Here is a 24,833-nt window from a genome sequence, read left to right as displayed (position 1 = left end):
AACCGGCTGGTGTGTGTGTTCAGGCTTCTGTACCTTCTCCCTGATGGTAGAGGTTGTAGAAGAACATTACCAGGGTGGGATGGATCTTTGAGAATGCTGGCAGCCTTTCCTTGACAGTGGGCCTGGTAGATGGATTCTATAGATAGGAGGATGGCCTTTGTGATTGTCCAGGCTGAGTTCACCACTCTCTGTAACCGTCTCCAATCTTGAATGGTATATAGTTGCCATACCAGACAGTGATACTTCCAGACGGAATGCTCTCGATGACACACCTATAAAAGTTGGCAAGGGTATTCACCATCACGCCAAATTTCCTCAGCTGCCTGAGGAAGAGACATTGTTGGGCCTTTGTAACCAGTGTGTCCACATGAGTCCAAGAAAGTTTGTTGTGGATGACCACTCCCAGGAGCTTGACACTCTCCACTTGTTCCACCTCTGTGCTGTTAATGTGTAAGGGGGCATGAGTAACATCCCATCGTAAGTCAATAATGGGTTCCTTGGTTTTGCCGGCATTGAGAGCTAGGTTGTTCTCACTGCACCATTTTTCCAGGTCTTCCACCTCCCATCTGTAATCTGTTCTGTCACATTTGAGATTTGACCAACTACGGTGGGGTCATCAGCGAACTTGTAAATGGCGTTAGTCTGGTATTTGGCAACAGAGTCATGGGTATACAGTGAGTACAGTAGGGGGCTGAGTACGCACACCTGGGGGGCTGCAGTGTTGAGGGTTAGTGAGGATGAAATATTGTCCCCAATCTTCACTGATTGTGGCCTGTGGGTCAGGAAACTGAGGATCCAGTTGCAGAGAGTGGGGCTTAGTCTGAGATCACTAAGTTTAGTAATCAGTCTCGAGGGGATAAAAATGTTGAAGGCTGAACTGTAGTCAATGAATAGGATTCTTACGTAGCTGTTCTTGGTGTCGAGATGTTCTAGGGAGGAGTGAAGGGCAAGTGATATGGCATCTGACATGGATCTGTTAGTCCGATAGGTAAATTGGAGTGGGTCAAGAGTAGTGGGGTAGTTTCTTCACTCAGAGTACTAGGGCTGTAGAATGGCCTGCCTGCAATAACGTAGACGCGCCAACGTTAAGGGCATTTACGTGGGCATTGGACATACATATGGATAATAATGGAATAGTGTAGGTTAGATGGGCATCAGATTAATTTCACAGGTCGGCACAACATCGAGGGCCGAAGGGCCTGTACTGTGCTGTAACGTTCTATGTTAATTACAGGTCAGTACATTCAACACTTTTACTTTGTGAAATGTTTGCACCTTCTACGAAATATGAAATTATAAAATATCTAGCTAAAGAACAAATACAGATTTCAGTAGGTGGATAGATGCTGTACCATTGTTTGAAATGGCACCACTTAGAAAGGAATAATCAGTGCGAGATAGCATTGTTTGTTAAGAGTTCATGTCTTACTAACTTAATTGAATTTTTTTAAGTAGTAACAAGGAGGATTGAGGAGAGTAGTTGTTAGAATCCTCACAGTGTGGAAGCAGGCCATTTGGCCCATTGAGTCTACACCAACCCTCCAAAGAACATCCCATCCAGATCCAGCCTCCAATCTTATCCCTCTTACCCTGCATTGCCTATAGTTGACCCACCTAGCCTGGACATCCATGGAAACTATGGGCAACTTAGCATGGCCAATCCACCTCAACCACACATCTATAGGAAGAAACCAGAGCGCCTAGTGGAAACCCATGAGGAGAACGTTCAAACTCCATACTGACAGTCACCCAAGGCTAGAATCGAACCCAGGTTTCTGGCACTGTAAGCAGCAGTGCTAACCACTGAGCCACCATGCTGCCATTCACTGGATGATAGCTACATGGGTTTTCAGAGGGCATTGGAAAAGGTCCTGTAAGGCAGACTAGTCAGAAGAGTAAAAGCCAATAGAATAGAGAGCAATGTGATGAATTGGATCCTTAATTGGTTCAGCGACAGGAAACAATGGATGTTTTTACAAATGGAAAGCAGCTCCCAGGCACATTGCACAGGGCTTAGTCCCTCTTGCTAGTTGTCATCTGTGTTAATGATTTGGGCTTAAAAATGGGAGCATGATTCCAAAACTTACAGATGACACAAAAATTGGTCACAAAATTGACAGTGAAGAGGATAGCTATTAACAGCAGCACAATATTAATGGGTGAGTAGGCGGAAAACTGGCAAATATAATTCAATGTGAAAAAGAGAGAGTTAATGCATCTGGGGAGAGAAAATACAATACACCAGAAACAGGAGGATATTTAAAAGACTAGAGGAAGTGGGAGACCTTAGAGTGCATGCCCGCAGTCCCTTAACAGTGACTGATCAGGTAGATAAAGGCAGCAAAGCAGGCATATGGAATGCTTTCCTTTATTGGATGAGGAACAGAATTCAAAAGCAGGATTTCACACTAGAGCTGAATAAAATGCTGGTTAGGCCACAGCAGGAACGTTGGGTATAGATCTAATCGTTATATTATTGGAAGGAAATAATTAGCCTGGCAAGAGTATGCAAGAGATTTACAACAGTGTTGTCAAAGTTTGAAAATTGCAACGTGATAAGATTGGATAGGCTAATGTTGTTTTCCTCATGGGAGGCCAAGAGGTGACTTAATGAGGTGTAAAACATTGTGAGGGGCCTCGAGAAAATAGAATTGTATGAACCTGTAACCTATAGTGGAGCAGCACATTACTGAGGGACACAGATTTAAGGTGATTGGTAAAAGGCTTAAATGGGAATTAAGAAAAAAAGCATTTTTTACCCATAGGGTGGTTGGTATCTGAAATTCACTGTCTGGTTTAGGAATTGAAACAGAACCCCTTTACCATATATAGGGCGCCAGGATCTTTATCTGGTTTGAGTAGATCGATTCTTTTTTACCTCTTGGCTTGCGCAGATATGCTGGACTGAATGGCCTCTTTCTGTGCCATAACTTTACTATGGTACTATCTGATTAATCCACTTAAGTTCTTGAAGGTGATAATAGAAATATTTGGGAGAAAAATAGTGTCATGTCATGTTTCAAGGCAGCTTAGACAAGTTACCACAGTGGATATTGGTGCAGAAGATTAAAGTGTTATGGAATTTGGGGAGCAAAACTAAAATAAAAATAGATTCAAGGGGAAAGAGCAGAGTGTTGGAGTTGAGGACAGTTTTTCAGAGTGGTTGAATGTGTACACCATTATCCTGCAGTGTTTTGCTCAGGACCTCTGTTTACTGCGCACATCAACAGTTTGCGTACAGGTCTAGAGGAACTAATGTCCACACTTGTAGGTGATTTAACTAGGAAGCAGTGTAAACAATTCTGATCAAAGGAAATTGAAAGGGCATGGTGATTGAATAAGCAAATACGAGGCAGTTGGAAACAATTTCAACCAACATGAAATGGTCAGTTTTGTTTAAAGAGTCATAATTTCATTCTGAATGGATTAAAGCTCAATGCTACAGGACAAACAAGCTGAGATGGAAGGGTGAATCCAGCTATAATACCGACATGCTGAAAGGTGGTGCACTAAAAGATGGCACAGCACAGTTTCACTCAGATGCTGTAGTCGCTTGAGGAACAGAAATGGCAAGTGGAAAAGTTGAGCTATCCACTTCTCTCTACAGATGAATATGACATTGATATTTCAAACCAGGATAGGATGGGAAATAGGAGGCACAAGAAGATTTGCCAGAGATTGAAAGATCACTTCAGAACTAAATCAAACAGAATTACAGCAGAGAGCACAATGAGTTTTTTTTTTATTTCCCCAGAGCAGAGAGATTGTGGAATGTACATTCAGTGTCTGTGGTACAGATAATTTCTACATGTTAGAATAGAATGGATGGGCAGTTAAAGGAAAGGTCAGTGAATATGGAACAATAAATATTTTTGTGATTGGTTCAAAGGTACATTTGCTCGATAAATTGAAAAACAAGCTGGTTAGGCCAAACAACTCATTTCTGTAATTTCCACATCAGCTCGATTCCATTCAACATACCATTCCACATTCTAAAGTACCAACTGCAACTTCTCTGTTGCTTTTGAATTGGCAGTGGAAAAGTATATAAAAAATATTAAAGCCATGTTGAGACTAATTCCCTCCCATTTTGTGACACTGCAAAAAACACAGACTCTAGATATCTAATTTTCACAATCATTCTCTATTCCTGGAAATACTGCAGTGTAAATGGAGAACTTGCCTGATTCAAAAACCGCAGCAATTGCCCATTCGGTCACTGCACTGCAAACAAAAATGACTGTTTTCCTGTATAACAGATTAATGGGCTTTTAAATAATCCATTTTTGCATCTCACTTTGAATGATTACATCCATTTTTGAAGTGTTAATGAGTATTACACACAGCTCTATGTCTTCAATATTCATGTGACTTTATTTTGGAATTACAAGATACTCACTCATATCCATAAATAACTGCCTCTTCTCCGCCATGGTCTTCGCTCTTCTCCCACACTCCTCAATCATCCTAGTGAAGGAAAAACAAGTAACTGTTTGAAGCAGCACATCAGCAGACTCTGAAAATAAGATTATTTTCATACGTATGATCTAATTGTAACTTATTTATCTGCAGATATACCACTGGACCATTTCCCAGCTAGAGTTATTCAAGAAAAATATGCCCTTGGTATTGTCCTTAACCTAGGTAAAAGTGCATAACCATACACTTCAAATCGAAACATAAACTTTATGATTAGAAAATTAATGCATCAGCCACTGGTTGTAGGGAATAATCACTCAGAAGGTGCAATTCAATGGAAAGTGTCCTTTGATATATTTCATTAATATATTAGGCAGGTAAACCTAACCAACTACAACAGTTTCACATCTATACTTGCTGAATTTCACCAAGAAGATAGTTGCTCATAATTCAATTGCTTATTTGATATTCATGTGCAGTAATGTTTAAATGGAAATATTACAATTATTGACAAAAATATTAACACAATCTCAAACAAGATAACAGAAACAGTAATAAGCCATTTAGTTCCCTGAGCTGGAGTTCAATAAAAATCATTGCTGATCTATGACCTAACTCCAAACTCCCAACATTTGTCCCAATTTCTCAACTGCTTTCGATAACAAACATCTATCAATCTCAGCTTTCAAATCAACAACTGATTTTTTTCTTTTCTTCATTCACAGGCTGAGGGCATTGTTGGCTAGGCCAGGAGTTATTGCCCGTCCCTAATTGTCCACAGGGTAGTTCGGAGACAACCGGATTGCTGTGGGTCTGGAGTCACATATATGCCAGACCAGGTGAGGACAGCAGCTTCCTACCAGAGAAACCAGCAGTGAACCAGATGGCAATAGTTTTATGGTTGTCATTGTGTTCTTAAGTCCAGATTTTAGGAATAGCACAACAAAAGGCATTAAAACACAAAATAATGCACTATCCTCATCCAATGTTCTAGTCATGACTCAAAATTATAAATCTGCTTCAATGGAGATCTTGTCCAAAGTTTGTGAGAAGATTTGTAGCTCGGGTGCTCGTTGTTGTGGTTCTGTTTGCCGAGCTGGGAATTTGTGTTGCAGACGTTTCGTCCCCTGTCTAGGTGACATCCTCAGTGCTTGGGAGCCTCCTGTGAGGCGCTTCTGTGATCTTTACTCCGGCATTTGTAGTGGTTTGAATCTGCCGCTTCCATGTACCTTGCACCATGACATACCACTGCTTCAATATCGATACTACAGTTGATCTGGTTTTAGCTGCTTGTAGCAGAGCTCATGGGTCAAAAGCACACATTAACAAAAAAATCTGCAATGCTACATACAATTCAAACCAATCTCTAAAGCTGGACCAGATAACAGAAGTGAAATATTCCTTTCCAAAAGTAAAACAACTTTTTTGTGAAAATAATTGTAGTTTTAACATCAGCTCACTGATGGGACGTACATTCTGTCCAATCTAATGTTTTAAGCAAGTTTTTCAATTGGAGTAGTATTTTCATCTTCATGTTTGTAGCATTAGAGAAACAGAGTTAAAAATCACACAATTCTAGGTTATAGCCCAACAGGTTTATTTGGAAGCTTTCGGAGCACGGCTCCTTCATCAGATGGTTGTGGACAATAAGATTGTAAGACTCAGAGTTTATAGCAAAAGCTTACAGTGTGATGTAACTGAAATTATACATTGAAAAATACCTGGATTGTTTGTTAAGTCTCTCACTTTTAGAATGACCATGTTGGTTTCAGTTCTTTCATATGTAACTCCCAGAACTTTTTTGAAAAAGTTACATTCTCAAGTGAACTTTAACAATTGGTTCATGTCAGCCCATATAATGTAATTAAGGTGTTAGCTCCCCAAGAGATAGAGCTTCAATAAGTTAAATTCATTTTCAAATACTATGCACCAATATAATTTTTAAAATTCATCTTTATTAAAATCGAAAGCTCACCTATTATAACATTTGACGCAGGTACTGCCAACTTAATTACAAATGTATTATTTCAACTAGATACCCGAAAGAGCTCCTATACAAGAAAACAGAACAGGGAGGTATAATAGAGCTGGTATAATATTTATTGTATTCTTTAAATAAACGCAAGCTAACTGCGCAGTCGAGGCCATGTCCAATCAATGATGGAAGTTCAATGTTAGAATTCAATAGTGAAGGAAACAGCATACCCACTTCAATGTTACCACATGCCACTGTGCCAACTTTATTTCCACTTGTTGCTGCAAATCAGTGTGTGTACTACCAGTCTTTACATGAACAAACCAAAATAAAAAGAAAACAATTTGCTTATTCAGCAACAGTTACAAAAGTTTGTACCAGAATGTGTTCTAAGTACATGAGAAGTTTGACCTACCGGAGAAAGTCTAACTTTTGTTACGGTTTTATAAAGAAGGTTACACATCCGAACAACATTGCTGCTGTTAAATACATAGGGAAGAAAAAGCTTTACTAGGTAAAGAAAATGGTCAAGAAGTTTTGAACATTTTGGGAGACTCTAAACAAAGAGAAAAATTAATATCGATCTCTAGAGTTATCATGACACAGATAACAACAATCTGGCCCACGGCAGATATCCTCAGAGCAATACAATCAATCCCACTCCCCAACTTTATCTCCACAGCCGTTTTAATTCCTTTAACGTCCATCTGATTTTCTTTTAAAGTCATAGATTCCTTCCGCATCTACCAACCTCATATGCAAAGTTCCACATTATCTCCATTCCCTGCGTGAAATTGAATTGATGTCACCTTGTTACCAAAATCTGTAGACCTGGACCTTGTCCCATCACATTAGACTGCTGTTTCCATCATCTACAATCTCCAACCATTCTTCAGAGGGATGACACTTACAGGAATTTGGTCAGTGTCTAATTCTGGGCTTTGCAGAAGGATTCTACTTTGTGGCAGACTGTGGGAATAGTGGGAATACTGAACATAAAGTGAAAGATCAATGAGAGGCAAAATGGAGAATACCAGCATAAGAATTAATCAGGAGGTGCTAAAGATGGTGAGATTGATGGTGTCAGTAATTGGTGTCCCACAGCTATAAATATCAAGTGTAACTGAGGCTGTGTAAGCATTGCAACAATGGAAACACTCGTATTTTTAAAGCGCATTTGCAAAATTTTACAAGCTTTGATTAATTGTACAGCCTTTGAAGGACTGTCATCCTACTCACAAAACTGAAGGATCATTGCTTGAGAACAAAGGATATGGATCACTAAAATAAACTTTGAGATAAGATGGCTATTAATATTGGAAACAGTGGGCTGGGGAGCCCATGAAATGAAGACAGGTTAACAGTCATGTAGGCTTTTTGATATGAAGGAGGGTTCACTGCCAAAAGTATATGTTACATAAACAATTGGAATATAAATAATAATGTACTGTAATTCACAAATATTTTCATGGTATATTTATAATACAGAAAACATTTCTGTTACATAGGACATAACTTCAGGAACTAAGAGGTACAGACAGAGGAGATAAGGATGAAATGCTCTCACTCTCAAAAGGATCAAGAGCAAGAAGGCACAGATTTTAAAGAAATTAGTAAAAAGGAGCGAGAGAGTAATTAGGAAAAACTTCTTCATTGAGTGATTAGAACTGACACTGCACTACAGAGAGTGCAGGGCAGACAGGTTCAATCAAAAGGAATTTAGATGGTTATTTGAAAACAGAACATTCAGAAGACAGAAGAATGGCATTGAGTGAGATGCTCATTTGGAGAGCGGGTGCATATACAATAGGATAACTGGCCTCCTTCCACACTACAATACCTTATTCAAGGCCATCACAATTTTGCATTCCTGTTAAATCTCCTCTCCAGACCAACCCTCCAAACCACCCCCCCCCCCCTCGAAAAAACATCATTCCTGGGGCTTGCTCATAAATCATTGCTTCCACTCAAGGACCCACGCAGTTTTTCTAAAATGTGGTGACCATATTGAACTCTATCTAGGCCATAACCTTAGCTGTTATAAAGGTTCATTATACCTGCCCTGCTTTTCCATTCATTCCCTTACTTATGAAGCCAAGATCCCACATGCTTTACTAGCTCCTCTCTTAATATAATCAGCTATCTTCAAGCAGCAATGCACACAGTTCCCAAGGTCCCTCTGTTCCTGCATACTCTTAAGAATTATATCAATGAGTCTATATTGTCTCTCCCCATCCCTTCTGCCAAAATGCATCTCATCTCATACACCTCTCCAAATAATGTACGTTAAACAAAGGAAGTAGTGGTCATATTGACCCCTGTGGAACTCCAGACCGAAAGAAAAATCAATCATGGCTGTCCTTAAGCCAAATTTTCCTCACCTATTTGCACACTGGTCTACCTAATCCATAAGAGAGAAAGTGAGGGCTGCAGATGCTGGAGATCAGAGCTGAAAATGTGTTGCTGGAAAAGCACAGCAGGTCAGGCAGCATTCAAGGAGCAGGAGAATCGACGTTTTGGGCATTATTTGGAGAGGTGTATGAGATGAGATGCATTTTGGCAGAAGGGATGGGGAGAGACAATATAGACTCATTGATATAATTCTTAAGAGTATGCAGGAACAGAGGGACCTTGGGAACTGTGTGCATTGCTGAAGAAGGGCTTATGCCCGAAACGTCGATTCTCCTGTTCCTTGGATGCTGCCTGACCTGCTGCGCTTTTCCAGCAACACATTTTCAGCTTGCACCTAATCCATAAGGCTTATTTTTGTTAAAAAGTCTTGTAAGTGGTACTTTGTGTAAGATTTTGTTAAAAATCATGTAAACACATGTAAATCCCTTCATCAACCTGCTCCACTCCTCCAAAAAGTAAATTCAATTAGATTAGTCAAGCATGATCTACCTTTTACAAATCTGCACTGGATAATAATCACATTCCGTTCAATTCAATTAAACTCATCTTCTGAATGCCTGCTAGATTCCTCCCCCTCACCCCGATATTAGATTCCAAAACATTACTTTTGCTAGACTAAATGGCCTGTAGTTACAAAGAAATAATGATTTGCAACCTAAAAATAAAACAGAGAAATCTTGGAAATAACTTGCCTGTCTAAATACTCATTTTAGATATGTATATAAAGATAAATGAGCAACTTACGAGTTAGTGAATCTGAAATTCTTTGTAGATGGCTACGTAGGCTGGGTTGTTAATATATTCAAAATCGAATAGGCCGACTAAGGGGAAGCCATATTGGATTCAGTGCGAGGCAACAAGCCAGGCCAGGTGTCAGATCTCTCAGTGGAAAGCATTTCGGTGCCAGTGACCACAACTGCCTCACCTTTACCATAGCCATGGAGAAGGAGGGGAACAGACAGTATGGGAAGGTATTTAATTGGCGGAGGGGAAATTATACTGCTATTAGACTGGAGCTGTGGAATAAAAATTGGGAACAATTATTCTACAGGATATGTACAACAGAAATGTGGAAGCTGTTTAAAGAGCATTGGTTACGAAAGTTGGATAACTTTGGCCCACTGAGACAGGCAAGGAATGGGAAGATGAAGGACCCTTGGATGACAAGAGAAGAGGATCTTCTCGTCAAAAGGAAGAAGGAAGCTTTCTTAAGGTTGAGGAAACAAGGATCTGGCATAGCTTTACAGGATAACAGGGTAGCTAGGAAAACTCAAAATTGGACTGAGGAAAGCTAGGAGAGGGCATGCAAAAGCCTTGGCGGGAAAGATTAGGGAAAACCTAAAGTCGTTCTACACATATGTGAGAAATAAGAGAATAATCAGAGAGAGAGAGAGATGGCCCGATCAGGGGTGGTGGGAACCTGTGCCTGGAATCTGCAGAGGTAGGGGAGCCCTAATTGAGTTTTTTGCTTCAGTATTCACTAGAGCGACCTTGTTGCTAGTGAGAACACCATGGACCAAGTAAATGGGCTTGAACAGATTGATATTAAGGAAGTGGATGTACTGGAAATTCTGGGAAGCATCAAGATAGATAAGTCCCCAAGGCTGGACCAGATATATCCTAGGTTACTACGGGAAGTGAGGAATGAGATTGCTGCGCCTCTGGTGATGATCCTTGCATCCTCACTCTCCAAGGGAGTACTACTGGTTGATTGGAGGGAGGCGAATGTTGTTCCTCTGTTCAAGAAAGGGAATAGGGAAATCCCTGGGAATTACAGACCAGTCAGTCTTACATCTGTGGTAAGCAAGGTACTGGAAAGGATTCTGAGAGACAGGATTTATGATTCTTTGGAAAAACAGTTTGATTAGGGATAGTCAGCATGGCTTTGTGAGGGGCACGTCATGCCTCACAAGCCTTATTGAGTTCTTTGAGGACATGACGAGACATGTTGATGAAGGTTGAGCAGTGGATGTGGTGTACATGGATTTCAGTAAGGCATTTGATAAAGTTCCCCACAGTAGGCTCATTCCGAGAGTGAGGAGGTATGGGATACAGGGAAATCTGGCTGTCTGGATACAAAATTGGCTGGCCGAAAGAAGACAGTAAGTGGTAGTGGATGGAAAGTATTCCATCTGGAAGTCGGTGACCAGTGGTGCCACGTAGGGATCGGTTCTTGGGTCTCTGTTCTTTGTAGTTTTTGTCAATGACTTGGATGAAGAAGTGCAAGGGTGGGTTAGTACGTTTGCTGATGACACAAAGGTCAGTGGTGTTGTAGATAGTGTCGAGGGCTGTTGCAATGGCCTGAGAAGTGGCAGATGGAGTTCAAACTGGGTAAATGCAAAGTGATTCATTTTGGAAGGTTGAATTTGAATGCTGAATACAGGGTTAAAGATAGGATTCTTGGCAGTGTAGAGGAACAGAGGGATCTTGGAGTCCATGTACATAGATCCCTCAAAGTTGCCACCCAAGTTGATAGGATTGTTAAGAAGAAGGTGTATGGTGTTTTGGCTTTCATTAACAGGGGGACTGCGTTTAAGAGCGGCGAGGTTTTGCTGCAGCGCTATGAAACCCTGGTTAGACCACACTTGGAATATTGTGTTCAGATCTGGTCGCCTGATTATAGGAAGGATGGAGATGCTTTAGACAGGATGCAGAGGAGATTTATCAGGATGCTGCCTCGATTGGAGGGCTTGTTTATGAAGAGAGGTGAAGTGAGGTAGGGCTTTTCACACTGGAGAGAGAAGGAAGAGAGGCGACTTGATAGAGGTGTACAAGGTAATGAGAGACATAGATAGAGTAGATAGCCAGAGAGTTTTCCCCAGGGCAGAAATGGCTGTCACGACAGGTCATAATTTTAAGGTGACTGGAGGAAGGTACAGGAGAGATGTCAGAGGTGAGTTCTTTAAGCAGGGAGTGGTGAGTGTGTAGAATGCACTGCCAGCGGTGGTAGTAGAGTCAGAGACATTAGGGACATTTAAACGACTGCAGGACAAGCACATGGAGGGCAGTAAACTGAAGGGTCTGTAGGTTAGGTTGATCGGAGATTAACATAAACGCTTGGCACAACATTTTGTGCTGAACGGCCTGTTCTGTGCTGTATTGTTCTATGTTCAATAACTAACAGGTCCTCAGCATCTGGAGAGACAGAAGAAAGTTAGTCTGAGAAAAGACTTGAACTCAAAATATTCACCCACCTTTTATTTTCAGAAACACTGCCAGACTTTGTTTCACTTCCATACTGCCAGCATGCTTTCAAAGTTCATGGCATAGTTTATTAACAAAGTAATCTTCAAATCATTCCGCAGGAATACATTGTTTTACCTAGTTATACATTGTAATAATTGGCACTGATGATTTATGTTCCTTGAGTTGTACAGCATATAAAACTGCACATTGTAAATCAACAAAGCATAATGTGGTTGGAAGGTTTAAATGCAACTGCGTAATAATGAAGGCTCTACACAAATTCAACTCCCATTAAAAGTTAAAACAAGTAATTTGAGCTGGAAGTTCCTTTGCAGCCAGTTTATCCCCTGTCTCAGTGACATCTTCAGTGCTTTGGAGCCTCCTGTGAAGCGCTGCTGTACTGTGCCTTCTGGGATTTATTTGGTTCTGTCCCTGCTGCTTCCAGTTGCTGGTTCCTGTAGTTTGTTGTAGTGATGGGTATTTTGGGTCTAGGTCTATGCTAGCAATCCGCATCCATGAACACCAACTAGCCACTAAATACCATGACATGCTGTCCCTCGTAGCCATATACACAGATGACAAGGACCACAAATTCGACCGGGAGAACACAACAATCACAGGACAAGCTAAACAGATGACAGCAAGCGAAGTTCTAGAGGCAATGCATTCATCCACTGACTCCATGAGCAAACACACAGACCTGGGCCCAATACACCGGCCGCTACAACAAACAACTGGAGCTGGCAACCAGTAGCAGCAGAAACAGAACCAAATAAATTCCAGAAGACACAGTACAGCAGAGCTTCACGAGGCTCCAAAACACTGAGGATGTCAACTAAGGGGGTGAAACGCCTGCAAATCAGCTTCCCAGCTCAGCGAACATACCCACAACCTTGACAACTGACACCCAAGCCACAAATCTTTACACAAACCTTCGAGCAATTTGAATTTAAAATACATTGTGATAACTGCCCAGTTAACCTTTTGCAGAGAGGTAGACTGAGGAACAAATGTGGACTAGGCCATTGGAGAACCTCATGCTCTTTCTCAAATATTATCATGGGATCTCAGTTAACATTGCAAACAAGTGACAGCTCAAAATGTCAATCAGCAACAGCCTAGTCATCAGAAGATAAAAAGAGTCAAGTCACCCCAGAATAGTCAATTCTGCAAAGTCTTGCTAACCAATATTCTGTGAACATCAACTTAGGCCAATTAACCAAAATCCATGAACCAAAATAATAGTTCAGTCACTCAAGATTACAGTTTAGAAAAGTAAACACTCTAATTTTCAAGTGTTTCAGGTGTTGTAAAGTTGCAATTTGAAGGTAAACTTGTATATCTCAACTCACTGCCCACACAAGAGCAAAAATAGTAAGTCATCAGTCTTTGAACCTTCTCCTGTCATCCATTTACATCATGGCTGATCAGGTATGATTGACACCACTTTTCGATACAATCCTCAATTCCCTTGATGTCATCAATGGACCAAATATCACGATCTCAACCTGCTCAATAACTGAGGTTCCATTGCCCTCTGGGGTTGAAAATGTCAAAAATTCATCATTCTCTGAATAAAGAAATTGCTCCTCATCTCAGTCTTAAATGGCTTCCCCTTAAAATGAGATTATTTGGTCCTGGACCCTCCAGACGGGGAATTTATCTATATTCACCAGTCACACCCTGTAAGAATATTCAAAGCTTGATGAGATCACCATTAATTCCTCAAAACTTAATACAACCCAGTTGTTTCTATCTCTCCTCAAAAAGTAACCCCACAATTCCAAGGATTATGTCAATGAAGATCGATCACACTCCCTCCATGTCAAGTATATTCCTCCAGAGATAAGGCGACCAAGACTGTACACAACACTCGGGTGTGGCTACACCCAGGATCTATACTGTTGCACTGAAACATCTTTATTGCTGTACATAACAATCTTTGTTAAGGTCAAAGATTCACCGACCTCTGATTGAAGGTCAATATACCATTTGGCTGCCTTATGGCTCGTTAATCTATGATGTGAAGGCAAAAAAAAACTGAGGTTTGTGTACTAAACGGTTTTATTTTTATTTCTCCTCAAACGTACATCAAACTGCCATGGGATCTTAAGAACCGTGGCCAGGTGTCATAAATGTGAGATTATTCTGTAGCTTTCATCACAATGTGATAACTTTCAAGTTGCCCAGAAGCTCAGAACAGCAGATTACAATCACAAGTTTTCAATTCAAGGTTAGGAGACTCTAGCTGGAATTTATTTAAATTGCTCTCTTCAACCAAGCCATGAAGTGGAATATTTTATCAGTGCAAAAATATTCTATCAAGACAAACATGTTTTAATCTATGAAAAGAATGAGCAGGTTTTTTTTCCCTGCATAATGTGCTTGTTCTCACACGATGGGGTTCCTTTAAAAGAGGTAATAGAGAAGATGCTGGCTTCCTCATCTTATTAGAATACGGAAACGTTTAAGGCATAACCAAACTGGATGGACTAGGTTAGAAAACGTTTTATATGGTGAAAGTGGCTTTGATAGAGTACTGTACGATTGTTGTCACAAAGCTAGTCTTTTTTTTAAAAAGCTGTTCCTTGGCTCAAGGAGACGCTGTCCTTAATTTTTTCAGAGGGGTAATAAACCAGGCCGGACTCTGACCAGACTGGTTTGGTACAGAGATGAAAAGGATTTTGAGAGGCCTTTTGTTTATATGTAAAACCGATGAGACCTCAGGCCAAAGTGGTCATGTTTTAGAAGTGGAAATGTGTTGCTGGAAAAGCGCAGCAAGTCAGGCAGCATCTAGGGAACAGGAGAATCGACGTTTCGGGCATTAGCCCTTCTTCAGGAATGAGGAAAGTTGGTCCAGCAGGCTAAGATAAAAGATAGGGAGGAGGGACTTGGGGGAGGGGCGTCGGAAATGTGATAGGTGGAAAGAGGTCAAGGTGAGGGTGATAGGTCAGACTGGGGTGGGGGCGGAGAGGTCGGGAAGAAGATTGCAGGTTAGGAAGGCAGGCCCAGACAACCGCCTCCGCGATCGCCATGAAGTCAATCGCCGGCAGATTCGCGACCTCCGCGGTTATGGGGAATAACTCTGTCTCTGCGGTCGCTGCAGCCACTTCCGCCCCCACTGACGTCACTAACGCCGCATGTGTCTCCGCCCCCACGCCGATCTCCACTCCTAACCCCGGCCCCCCGGCGAGTTCCGTCACCACGTCTAACCCCGCCCCTTCGCCTATCGCCATCACCATGCCCGACCCCGCCCCCACGCCGATCTCCGTCCCCGCCCCCAGACCTAACCCCGCCCCCACACTCAGCTCCAGCCCCACACCAGGTCCTAGCTCCCAGCCCTGCCACGTTTTCACCATCCCTCCAGACCTACCCCTCTCTGAGGATGAAAGATCAGTCCTCAGCAGAGGCCTCACCTTCATTCCCCTACGCTCCCGGATTGATGAATTCAACACGCGGCGTGACATCGAACAATTCTTCCGCCGCCTTCGCCTCCGCGCCTACTTCTTCAACCAAGACTCTCGCCCACCCTCTGACGACCCCTTCTCCCACCTCCAACACACCCCATCCACCTGGACACCCCGTGCTGGCCTCCTACCTGCCCTCGACCTCTGCATAGCCAACTGCCGCCGCGATATTAACCGCCACCTGAACTCCCCCACCCCTCTCACCCACTCCAACCTCTCACCCTCGGAACGCGCAGCCCTCCACTCACTCCGTTGCAACCCCAACCTCACTATCAAACCAGCAGACAAGGGAGGCGCGGTAGTAGTTTGGCGCACCGACCTCTACACCGCTGAGGCCAAACGCCAGCTCGCAGATACCTCCTCCTACTGCCCCCTTGACCATGACCCCACCCCCCACCACCAAACCATCATCTCCCAGACCATCCATAACCTCATCACCTCAGGGGACCTCCCATCCACCGCCTCCAACCTCATAGTCACACAACCCTGCACCGCCCGCTTCTACCTCCTGCCCAAAATCCACAAACATGACTGCCTCGGCCGACCCATTGTCTCAGCCTGCTCCTGCCCCACCGAACTCATCTCTGCATACCTCAACACGGTCCTGTCCCCCTTAGTCCAAGAACTCCCCACCTACGTTCGGGACACCACCCATGCCCTCCACCTGCTCCATGATTTTCGCTTCCCCGGTCCCCAATGCCTTATTTTCACCATGGACATCCAGTCCCTGTACACCTCCATCCCCCATCACGAAGGACTCAAAGCCCTCCGCTTCTTTCTTTCCCGCCGTACCGACCAGTACCCTTCCACAGACACCCTCCTTCGACTGACTGAACTGGTCCTCGCCCTGAACAACTTCTCTTTCCAATCCTCCCACTTCCTCCAAACGAAAGGAGTAGCCATGGGCACCCGCATGGGCCCCAGCTATGCCTGCCTCTTCGTAGGATATGTGGAACAGTCCATCTTCCGCAACTACACTGGCCCCACCCCCCACCTTTTCCTCCGCTACATCGATGACTGTATCGGCGCCGCCTCGTGCTCCCACGAGGAGGTTGAACAGTTCATCCACTTCACCAAGACCTTCCACCCTGACCTCAAATTCACCTGGACAGTCTCAGATTCCTCCCTCCCCTTCCTCGACCTTTCTATTTCTATCTCAGGCGACTGAATCAACACGGACATCTACTACAAACCAACCGACTCCCACAGCTACCTGGACTACACCTCCTCCCATCCTGCCCCCTGTAAAAACGCCATCCCATTCTCCCAATTCCTTCGACTCCGCCGCATCTGCTCCCAGGAGGACCAGTTCCAAAAACGCACATCCCAGATGGCCTCCTTCTTCAAGGACCGCAATTTCCCCCCCGACGTGGTCGACGATGCCCTCCACCGCATCTCTTCCACTTCCCGATCCTCCGCCCTTGAACCCCGCCCCTCCAACCACCACCAGGACAGAACCCCACTGGTCCTCACCTACCACCCCACTAACCTCCATGTACAGCGCATCATCCGCCGCCATTTCCGCCACCTCCAAACGGACCCCACCACCAAGGATATATTTCCCTCCCCTCCCCTATCAGCATTCCGTAAAGACCACTCCCTCCGTGACTCCCTCGTCAGATCCACACCCCCCACCAACCCAACCTCCACTCCCGGCACCTTCCCCTGCAACCGCAGGAGGTGCAAGACTTGCGCCCACACCTCCCTCCAAGGCCCCAAAGGAAACTTCCATATCCGCCACAGATTCACCTGTACCTCCACACATATCATCTATTGCATCCTTTGCACCCGATGTGGCCTCCTCTATATTGGGGAGACTGGCCGCCTACTTGCGGAGCGTTTCAGGGAACACCTCTGGGACACCCGGACCAACCAACCCAACCACCCTGTAGCTCAACATTTCAATTCCCCCTCCCACTCCACCAAGGATATGCAGGTCTTTGGACTCCTCCATCGTCAGACCACAGCGAAACGACGGTTGGAGGAAGAACGCCTCATCTTCCGGCTAGGAACCCTCCAACCACAAGGGATGAACTCGGATTTCACCAGTTTCCTCATTTCCCCTCCCCCCACCCTGTCTCAGTCAAATCCATCAAATTCAGCACCGCCTTCCTAACCTGCAATCTTCTTCCCGACCTCTCCGCCCCCACCCCAGTCTGACCTATCACCCTCACCTTGACCTCTTTCCACCTATCACATTTCCGACGCCCCTCCCCCAAGTCCCTCCTCCCTATCTTTTATCTTAGCCTGCTGGACCAACTTTCCTCATTCCTGAAGAAGGGCTAATGCCCGAAACGTCAATTCTCCTGTTCCCTAGATGCTGCCTGACCTGCTGCGCTTTTCCAGCAACACATTTCCATCTCTGATCTCCAGCATCTGCAGACCTCAGTTTCTCCTCATGTTTTAGAAGTGACCTGTAGAATGAAAGGGAGTGGTCAGCTCTCTCGCTGAGCTGAGCATTTAGTTCAGTCCAGAACTGGTCGAGAGTTCAACAGTGAGTTGTGTGGAAACTCTCTCTTCTGCCCTTCTAACGTCAACCTGTAAGCATCTGACCTTTTTTTGCACTGAGTTTTAAAGGGGAGGTTTACTTATTTGACTGTTTTGTGTATTCGGAACAGCATAATTAAGTTTAGCTTGGATAGACGGAGTTCTGTAGGGGTTCTTTATTCTGATCTTTGTGTTTCATTGTGTAATGTTGTGAATAATTCTTTTTGTTTGTTTTAAACCTGACAGTCAACCACGTTAATTAATCCAGGTAACGTTCACTGTGCACTTACCAAAAAATAATTGCAAAGTTATGGTCTGGGCTGCCTGCTTAAGAATGTTTTGAGTGGTCTGGCCTAGTCCATAACACTGTGTATCAATCTATTTGTCAAAGAAAGCATAGTCAGTTTTCTTTGAATACAGAACTAGCTTAACCCAATTATGGTTGGAGCAAACTTGGCACTTTAGTCAGATTTACCTTTTAATCACTTGTTAATACTCCAGTAAATCCTACAGTGCCCTTGAACATTCAGCTCACTTATACAGTTGAATGATAAACATGATCGCCTCAGGTCCCAGTATCTGCCACTACCTTGCTGTTGCAAGAAGTTGTAAAGTTGTGCTTTCCATATGATTGAATGAAGTTTGCAGAACAGATTGGCAAATCATTGGAAAATGTCTGAGGTCATAAGGGTCTTTATTTTATTTATATCTAACCCTAATCTAGCATGGAATTGAATGAATTTAATTACCTTTTAATTAATATTGACTGTTCACAAACCTGACAGAACAAACTAATGTAAAGGTAAGATTTTAATTTACAAAGTATCAATTACAGCATTGATCTTCAAAACAGGACTCCTGGAGTTTTCAAATTGATGAATTTATCAGCATGCTCTATTGAGACATACAGTATGTGCAAAACAAATCTTCTGTAATAACTATTATTTAACAATAGGCAAAGGGCAGCAAGGGTAGTAGTTACTCAATTTTACAATACTAATGGGTGGCATGGGTGGCTCAGTGGTTAGCATTACTGCCTCACAGAGCCAGGGACCCGGGTTCGATCCAATCTCAGACGCCTGTCTGCGTGGAGCTTGCACATTCTCCTCGTGTCCATGTGGGTTTTCTCTGGGTGGCCCAGTTTCCTCCCACAATCCAAAGTTTGGTGAAGTGGTCATGCTAAACTGCCTATATAGTGTTCAAGGAATGTGTAGGTTAGGTGCATTAGTCAGGGGGAAAATGTTGAGTAATACAGTACAGGAATGGATCTGGGTGGGATACTCTTTTGAGGGTTATTGTGGACTTGTGTGGCCAAATGGTTTGTTTCCACATTGCAGGGATTCTATGAAATAATATTTGTATGGTTCCAGAAATGTTCAGAGATGTTCCCTGACTATCATTTGATTTTACAGCGTGTCTACGGGTGTCAGCAACATCTATAGGAATTTCCACAAGAAAAGTGAAATTGCTTTTATTACAGGAACAAAAATATAAGATTTCACAATTCTAATGTGGGGCAAGAATAACTGTTATTCATTGCCATGACCAATTAAGGAAAGATGAATTGGCTTCCATCTTTACAACTTGCTTAGTCTGTCATAACCTGTTGCACTATAACCCGGTGTCATGTGATTTATGACTTTGTCATAACAAGACCATTTTCAGCATGCAACTCTTCCTCTATTCCATTAAAATGAAGTTAACAAGTTCACCAGAAACAAAAAAGCTACAAGGCTTTTTTGAATATAACATTACACACACACACACACTTTCAAAAGGGAGTGTCCAGTACAAAAGGAACATTAAAAAAAAGTGATTTAAAGTCCTTAGGGTGTCCCACAGATGTAAGGTTTTAACCCAAGACCACAGGCCTGTCTCTTAGATCAACATCAGCAACGAAGATTGTAGATACTTTTGATATCTTCATGTTCAAATGTTTTTCCAATTTACTTTGTCACCCAGTTTTGTCCAGGTTGAGAACACAAAATAGATCTCATTTATATATGCCCGTGTCTGGCTTCATTGCCTGTAAGCTAGATAATCACAGATGATGTCTTTATCTCTGATATGCGAAACTTATAAAGGCTTAAATCAAGTAGGAGATCCAGCTTTCTGCATTCCAGACTGATGTCAGTCTCTTCTGTTAAAATGAGTGTTTCCAGTCAGACTGCCTCTTGTTCATTGTGCAGCCCATGCTATAGCCCCTTTGGCAGTCAGGTTTTTTTTTCAAAACCATTTCATTTCATGAGAGTGTCAGATATGACAATCATGATGAAAGTCAAATATTGGTGATCCACATTTTATCACAATCATGACATCATACATTAAAACCATTGGCCACTCAAGGGGTGAAACAAAGATAGAATAATTACACCATCCCTTCAAAATATTTCTATGAATGCTATTTATCCCTCAGGTTTGAAGACGACACATTATTAGAAGGTTTTCACAACCTCAAGCACAAGCCTACAATAGCTCAAACAAAATACAACAGAACAATGATCTAGGAACAAATTACTGCAGATGTTGAAATCTGAACTGAAGATAACAAATGCTGGAGATCACAGTGGGTCAAGCAGCGTCCATGGCCCTGGTGAAGAGTCATCTAAATGTTAGCTTGCTCTTCCTCCACGGATGCTGCCTGATCTGCTCTGATTTCCAACACACAGTTTTCAGTACAATGATTTAGTTTCTTCAGCAAGGCATCCAGAAACTATATCTATCCAGAAGTAATCCTTGTACTGCTGCAATGATGCCCTTTCAGCAGGAAACTATAGTGTTGAACCCAAATATATTCACTCAGCATCTTGAGAGTCTGTGACAGATACCGGATGTAGTATCAAATATTATCTGATCTGAAGAAATTCACATTTGTAGCAATAACCATCTTCTGTTCTAAATCAGTGAATTAAAACATTTATATTATCAACAGTCAATGTAAGCCATTTTAAATAAAGTGTAGTAGTCAACATACGGAAATAACTTCAACTCAGAAATCCTATCAGTAATGTTTGATTTGCAGAGAATAGAAATCTCTCCAGTGAGAGGAGTGTCTGCTTACCTGGGGATGAAGTTGCAGTATGAAAGGCAGGGTTCAAAGTTTGGAATAAATTGGAAGAATAGATTAAACTGGATTGATCATTATAGGAATAACAGCTATTCTTTTAGTGATGAAAGAGTAAGCAGCTGAAAGAGCAATCCATATTTTCATAGATGCTGATCAGTCTGTTTTCGTTTGCAATTCCCAGCATTTTCTCTGTACTTTCCTTCGTCTAAGAGCCATTACACTCCAATAAATTACAACTTCTGGAATTAAAATAGACTGTAGGAAAGAACACTTTCGATTACCCTTACATCAGCATTCTACAGATCTTTGCAAGCAGCAACTATGGCATAAAGAAAGAAAGCAAGTGAAAAAAAGTCCAGCATATTTCACACAATAAATTCAAAGATGCAGGGGGTGGTTTGGCCAGTTCACTGTTTAATCACCAATGTCTGTTCACACTCTACATGCCCAATACTGCAAACAAACATGGATTTGTTTTTGATTCAAACTGTTTTATAAAGGTACTATTTAAGTGGTATACTAAAATGACAAAATTTTACATTTTAAAAGGAAATAAACCTATTCATCCCAAGCAGCATGAATAAACAAGGAAATCAATAATTTCCTAAATTGGGGATTGTTTAAGATTTAAGTGAAACTCACTAAATCAAGCTTGTCTGTAGTGGAGCATACATTACCTCTTCATGGGCTGAACAGTCCTTTCTCCAAGTGTGCAACAGGGAAAACAACCAAAGGTCATGTATCCTGGGCAAGTAGTGAGCTTACATCAGACCAATGGAGCTGAAACTTTATTGCTGGAACAGCACAGCAGGTCAGGCAGCATCTAGGGAACAGAAGATTCTCTGTGCAGAGGAGATGACCTGGGGTGTGCAGTGAGAGAGGGACTCACTGAAATCTTTATAGAGAGAGGCAGAGAGCTTCTTCAAGGAAGGCATCCTTGTAAGAGGATTCGCAGACCAATGGAGACACTGCAAATCTATAGGAGATTTTGTTCTCTTATTCAACGACAATATTTTATTAATTCCTATTGGTCATCTCAGATTTGACAACAATCTTTCATTGATGAGCATCTCTGATTTCAAGAATCAAACAGAAAATTACAACATGGAGGGATGATGTGGAGGAACCGGTGTTGGACTGGAGTCGACAAAGTTAAAAATCACACAACACCAAGTTATAATCCAACAGGTTTGTTTGGAAGCACTAGCTTTTGCAGCACTGCTTCCAAATAAACGTGCTGGACTATAACCTGGTGCGAGTGAATTTTAACATGGACGGAGGCTATTCAATTCATCCAACTTCTGCAGGTTCTTTGAAAGAAATTTTCAGTTAGTGCCACAGTACTGCCTACTTCCCCTTCTGAAATAATCTTGCAGAACTCATGACATTCAGATGACTACGTTAATTTTATTCACTTAGAGGATTTGGGGGTCACTGGCTGGGCCAGAATTCATGGCCAATCCCTAGTTGCCTTGGAGAAGGTGGAGATGAACTGACCTCTTGAACTGCTGCAGTCCATTTTGGACAGGCACACCAATGCTGGTGGGAGGGAATTCCAGGACATTGACCCAGTGACAGTGAAGGAAGGGCAACATATTTCCAAGTCAGAATGGTGAGGGGCTTGGAGGGGAACGTGCATGGGGATGGTGTTTCCATGTATCTGTTGTCCTTGTCCTGCTAGATTGAAGTGGTTGTACATTTGGAAGGTGCTGTCCAAGGATTTTTGGCGAATTTCTGCATTGCATCTTATAGATAGTACACACTGATGCTATTGACTGTTGGTGATAGAGGGAGTAGATGTTTGTGGATGTGGTGCTAATCAAGCGGGCTGCTTTGTCCTGGATGGTGTCAAGCTGTTGGAGCTGCACCCCTCGAGACAAGTGGTGAGTATTCCATCACCTCTGACCTGCTCTTATAGTCACAGTATTTATTTGACTAACCCACTTCAGTTCAGTTTCTGGTCAATGTTAACCCCAAGGATGTAGATAGTGGGGGATTGTGTAATTGTGATACCACTAAATTTCAAGGGAAATGTTTAGAAATTGGAAATGATCATTGCACTGAAATTGTGTTCCTTATCACTTGTCAGCCCAAGCCTCAATATTATCCAGATCTTCACAGATTTGACCATGAACTGCTTCGGTACCTGTGGAGTTGCAAATGGTGCTGACCATTGTCCAATCATATGCAACCATCTCCATTTCTGACCTTATGATGAGAAAAGGTCATTGAAGCAGCAGCTGAAGATATCTGGGCCTAGGACACTACCCTGAGGAGTCCTGCAGAGATGTCCATGTTCTCCCTATTCTCTCATCATTTGGGACTAGGGATTGATACGTTATCTTTTGTCCTCATGGAAATACTGAGCAGAGACTTCTCATATGAAAAGAAATTCTCATGTTTCATGACTGCCGTATACATAAAGTAAAACATCCGGTTAAACTCAGTGAGAAAGTGCTTCAGAATAACATAACTGAGACTTCCTCTTACAAAGCGTTTTTGTGGTTACCAATTGAAAACTCACCTTAACCTATCAGTTTCATGGATCTATTCATTCTGCAACACACCTTCAATAACGTAAAGAAGAGACTACCAGTTTCCTACTGATTCAGGAAGCCTGACCCTTCAAATGTCAACATTAAAACTATTCCACACTTGGAGCAGTATCATGAAAAATCTCTACATTACATTTTATTAATCCTCAACATGTGATTTTGTAACATTTCAGCTTCATACTTTATTAATTTTGTGCTACGTGGTCACAGTAGTTTGAAAAATGAGTGACCAACACCAATGAAATCATACATGATTCCGCTGCAGACCTGACAACACAGGCATTGCAAAAAGATGATTGCCACAATCTAATTGTCTTACTTGACATAATGTATTTAACCTATGGCCTCACTTATTACATACATTCAAATATTACATAGTCTGAGTTTGAGATTTGTAATCCTGGTTAACATGTCATTAAAGCAACTGGCAAACTTAATTTTGACAAGAATTGGACTAGATTATCAAATTAGGAACACCAGAAAGCAAACACTCTAACATTCTTTCATAGGTAGCATGCATGGCTGGATAAGCCAACAATAACTGCCCTCGAGAATCTGAGAATGCACTGCCTGTCTCCTTGAATTGCTGCAGACCATCTGGTGCAGAGACACCCCATGGTGCTATTCAGAAGGAAATTCCAGGATTTTGACACAGTGATAGACAAACAGTTTCAAGTCAAGATCGTGAGTGGCTTGGAGGGAAATTTGCAGATAGTCATGCTCCTGTGAATCTGCTGCCCTTGTCCTTCTAGTGGTATAAATCACAAGTTCAGAAGGTGCTTTTGAAAGATTCTTTGTGAGATCCTACAGCTGATCTTGTAGATGATGCATCAGTGAAAAAAAAAGAAAGAGTGAATCTTGGTGGATGGGGAAACAAGCGGCTGCTTTGTCCTGGATGGTGTCAACCTTCTACAGAGTTGTTGATACTGCATCCATCAGGCAAGTGGGAAGTTCTCCTTTACTTCCCTGACTTGATCCTTGTAGATGGTGGACAGGTTTTGTGAGTCAGGAGGCGAGTTACTCACTGCAGAATTCCCAGCACCTAACCATTTACATAGCTAGTCCAAGCTTAGTTCCTTATTAATGGTAAGCTGGAGGGTGTTGTCAGTGATGGTTTCAGCAATAGTCATGCTGCTGAACATCTTTTGTTGGAAATGGTCATTTCCTGGCACTTGTGCAGTGTGAATGTTCTTTGCTATCATGGTGCAATGGTAATGTCACTGCATGAGCAATCCAGAACCCCAGGCTATTGGTCATGGTCCAAA

General features: G+C 42.5%; 1 protein-coding gene across 13 annotated transcripts in view; it reads right to left on the bottom strand.

Moving 5' to 3' along the window:
• LOC122540353 (dystrobrevin beta) overlaps positions 1 to 24,833 on the bottom strand; it is a 539,648-nt gene that overhangs the window by 449,969 nt on the left and 64,846 nt on the right. For all 13 annotated transcript variants that reach the window (XM_087976966.1, XM_087976969.1, XM_087976975.1 and 10 more), the window contains exon 2: positions 4,400 to 4,467. In XM_087976966.1, the coding sequence (XP_087833092.1) occupies positions 4,400 to 4,466 (67 nt within the window). In that variant the 5' untranslated portion in view covers position 4,467. The remainder of the gene's footprint in view (positions 1 to 4,399; positions 4,468 to 24,833) is intronic.

The sequence above is a fragment of the Chiloscyllium plagiosum genome, unplaced genomic scaffold (assembly GCF_037043375.1).
Source record: "Chiloscyllium plagiosum isolate Xiang-an unplaced genomic scaffold, Cpla_swu_hap1 HiC_scaffold_3, whole genome shotgun sequence".
Classification (NCBI taxonomy): Eukaryota; Metazoa; Chordata; class Chondrichthyes; order Orectolobiformes; family Hemiscylliidae; genus Chiloscyllium; species Chiloscyllium plagiosum.
This window is presented reverse-complemented; position numbering and strand designations above follow the sequence as displayed.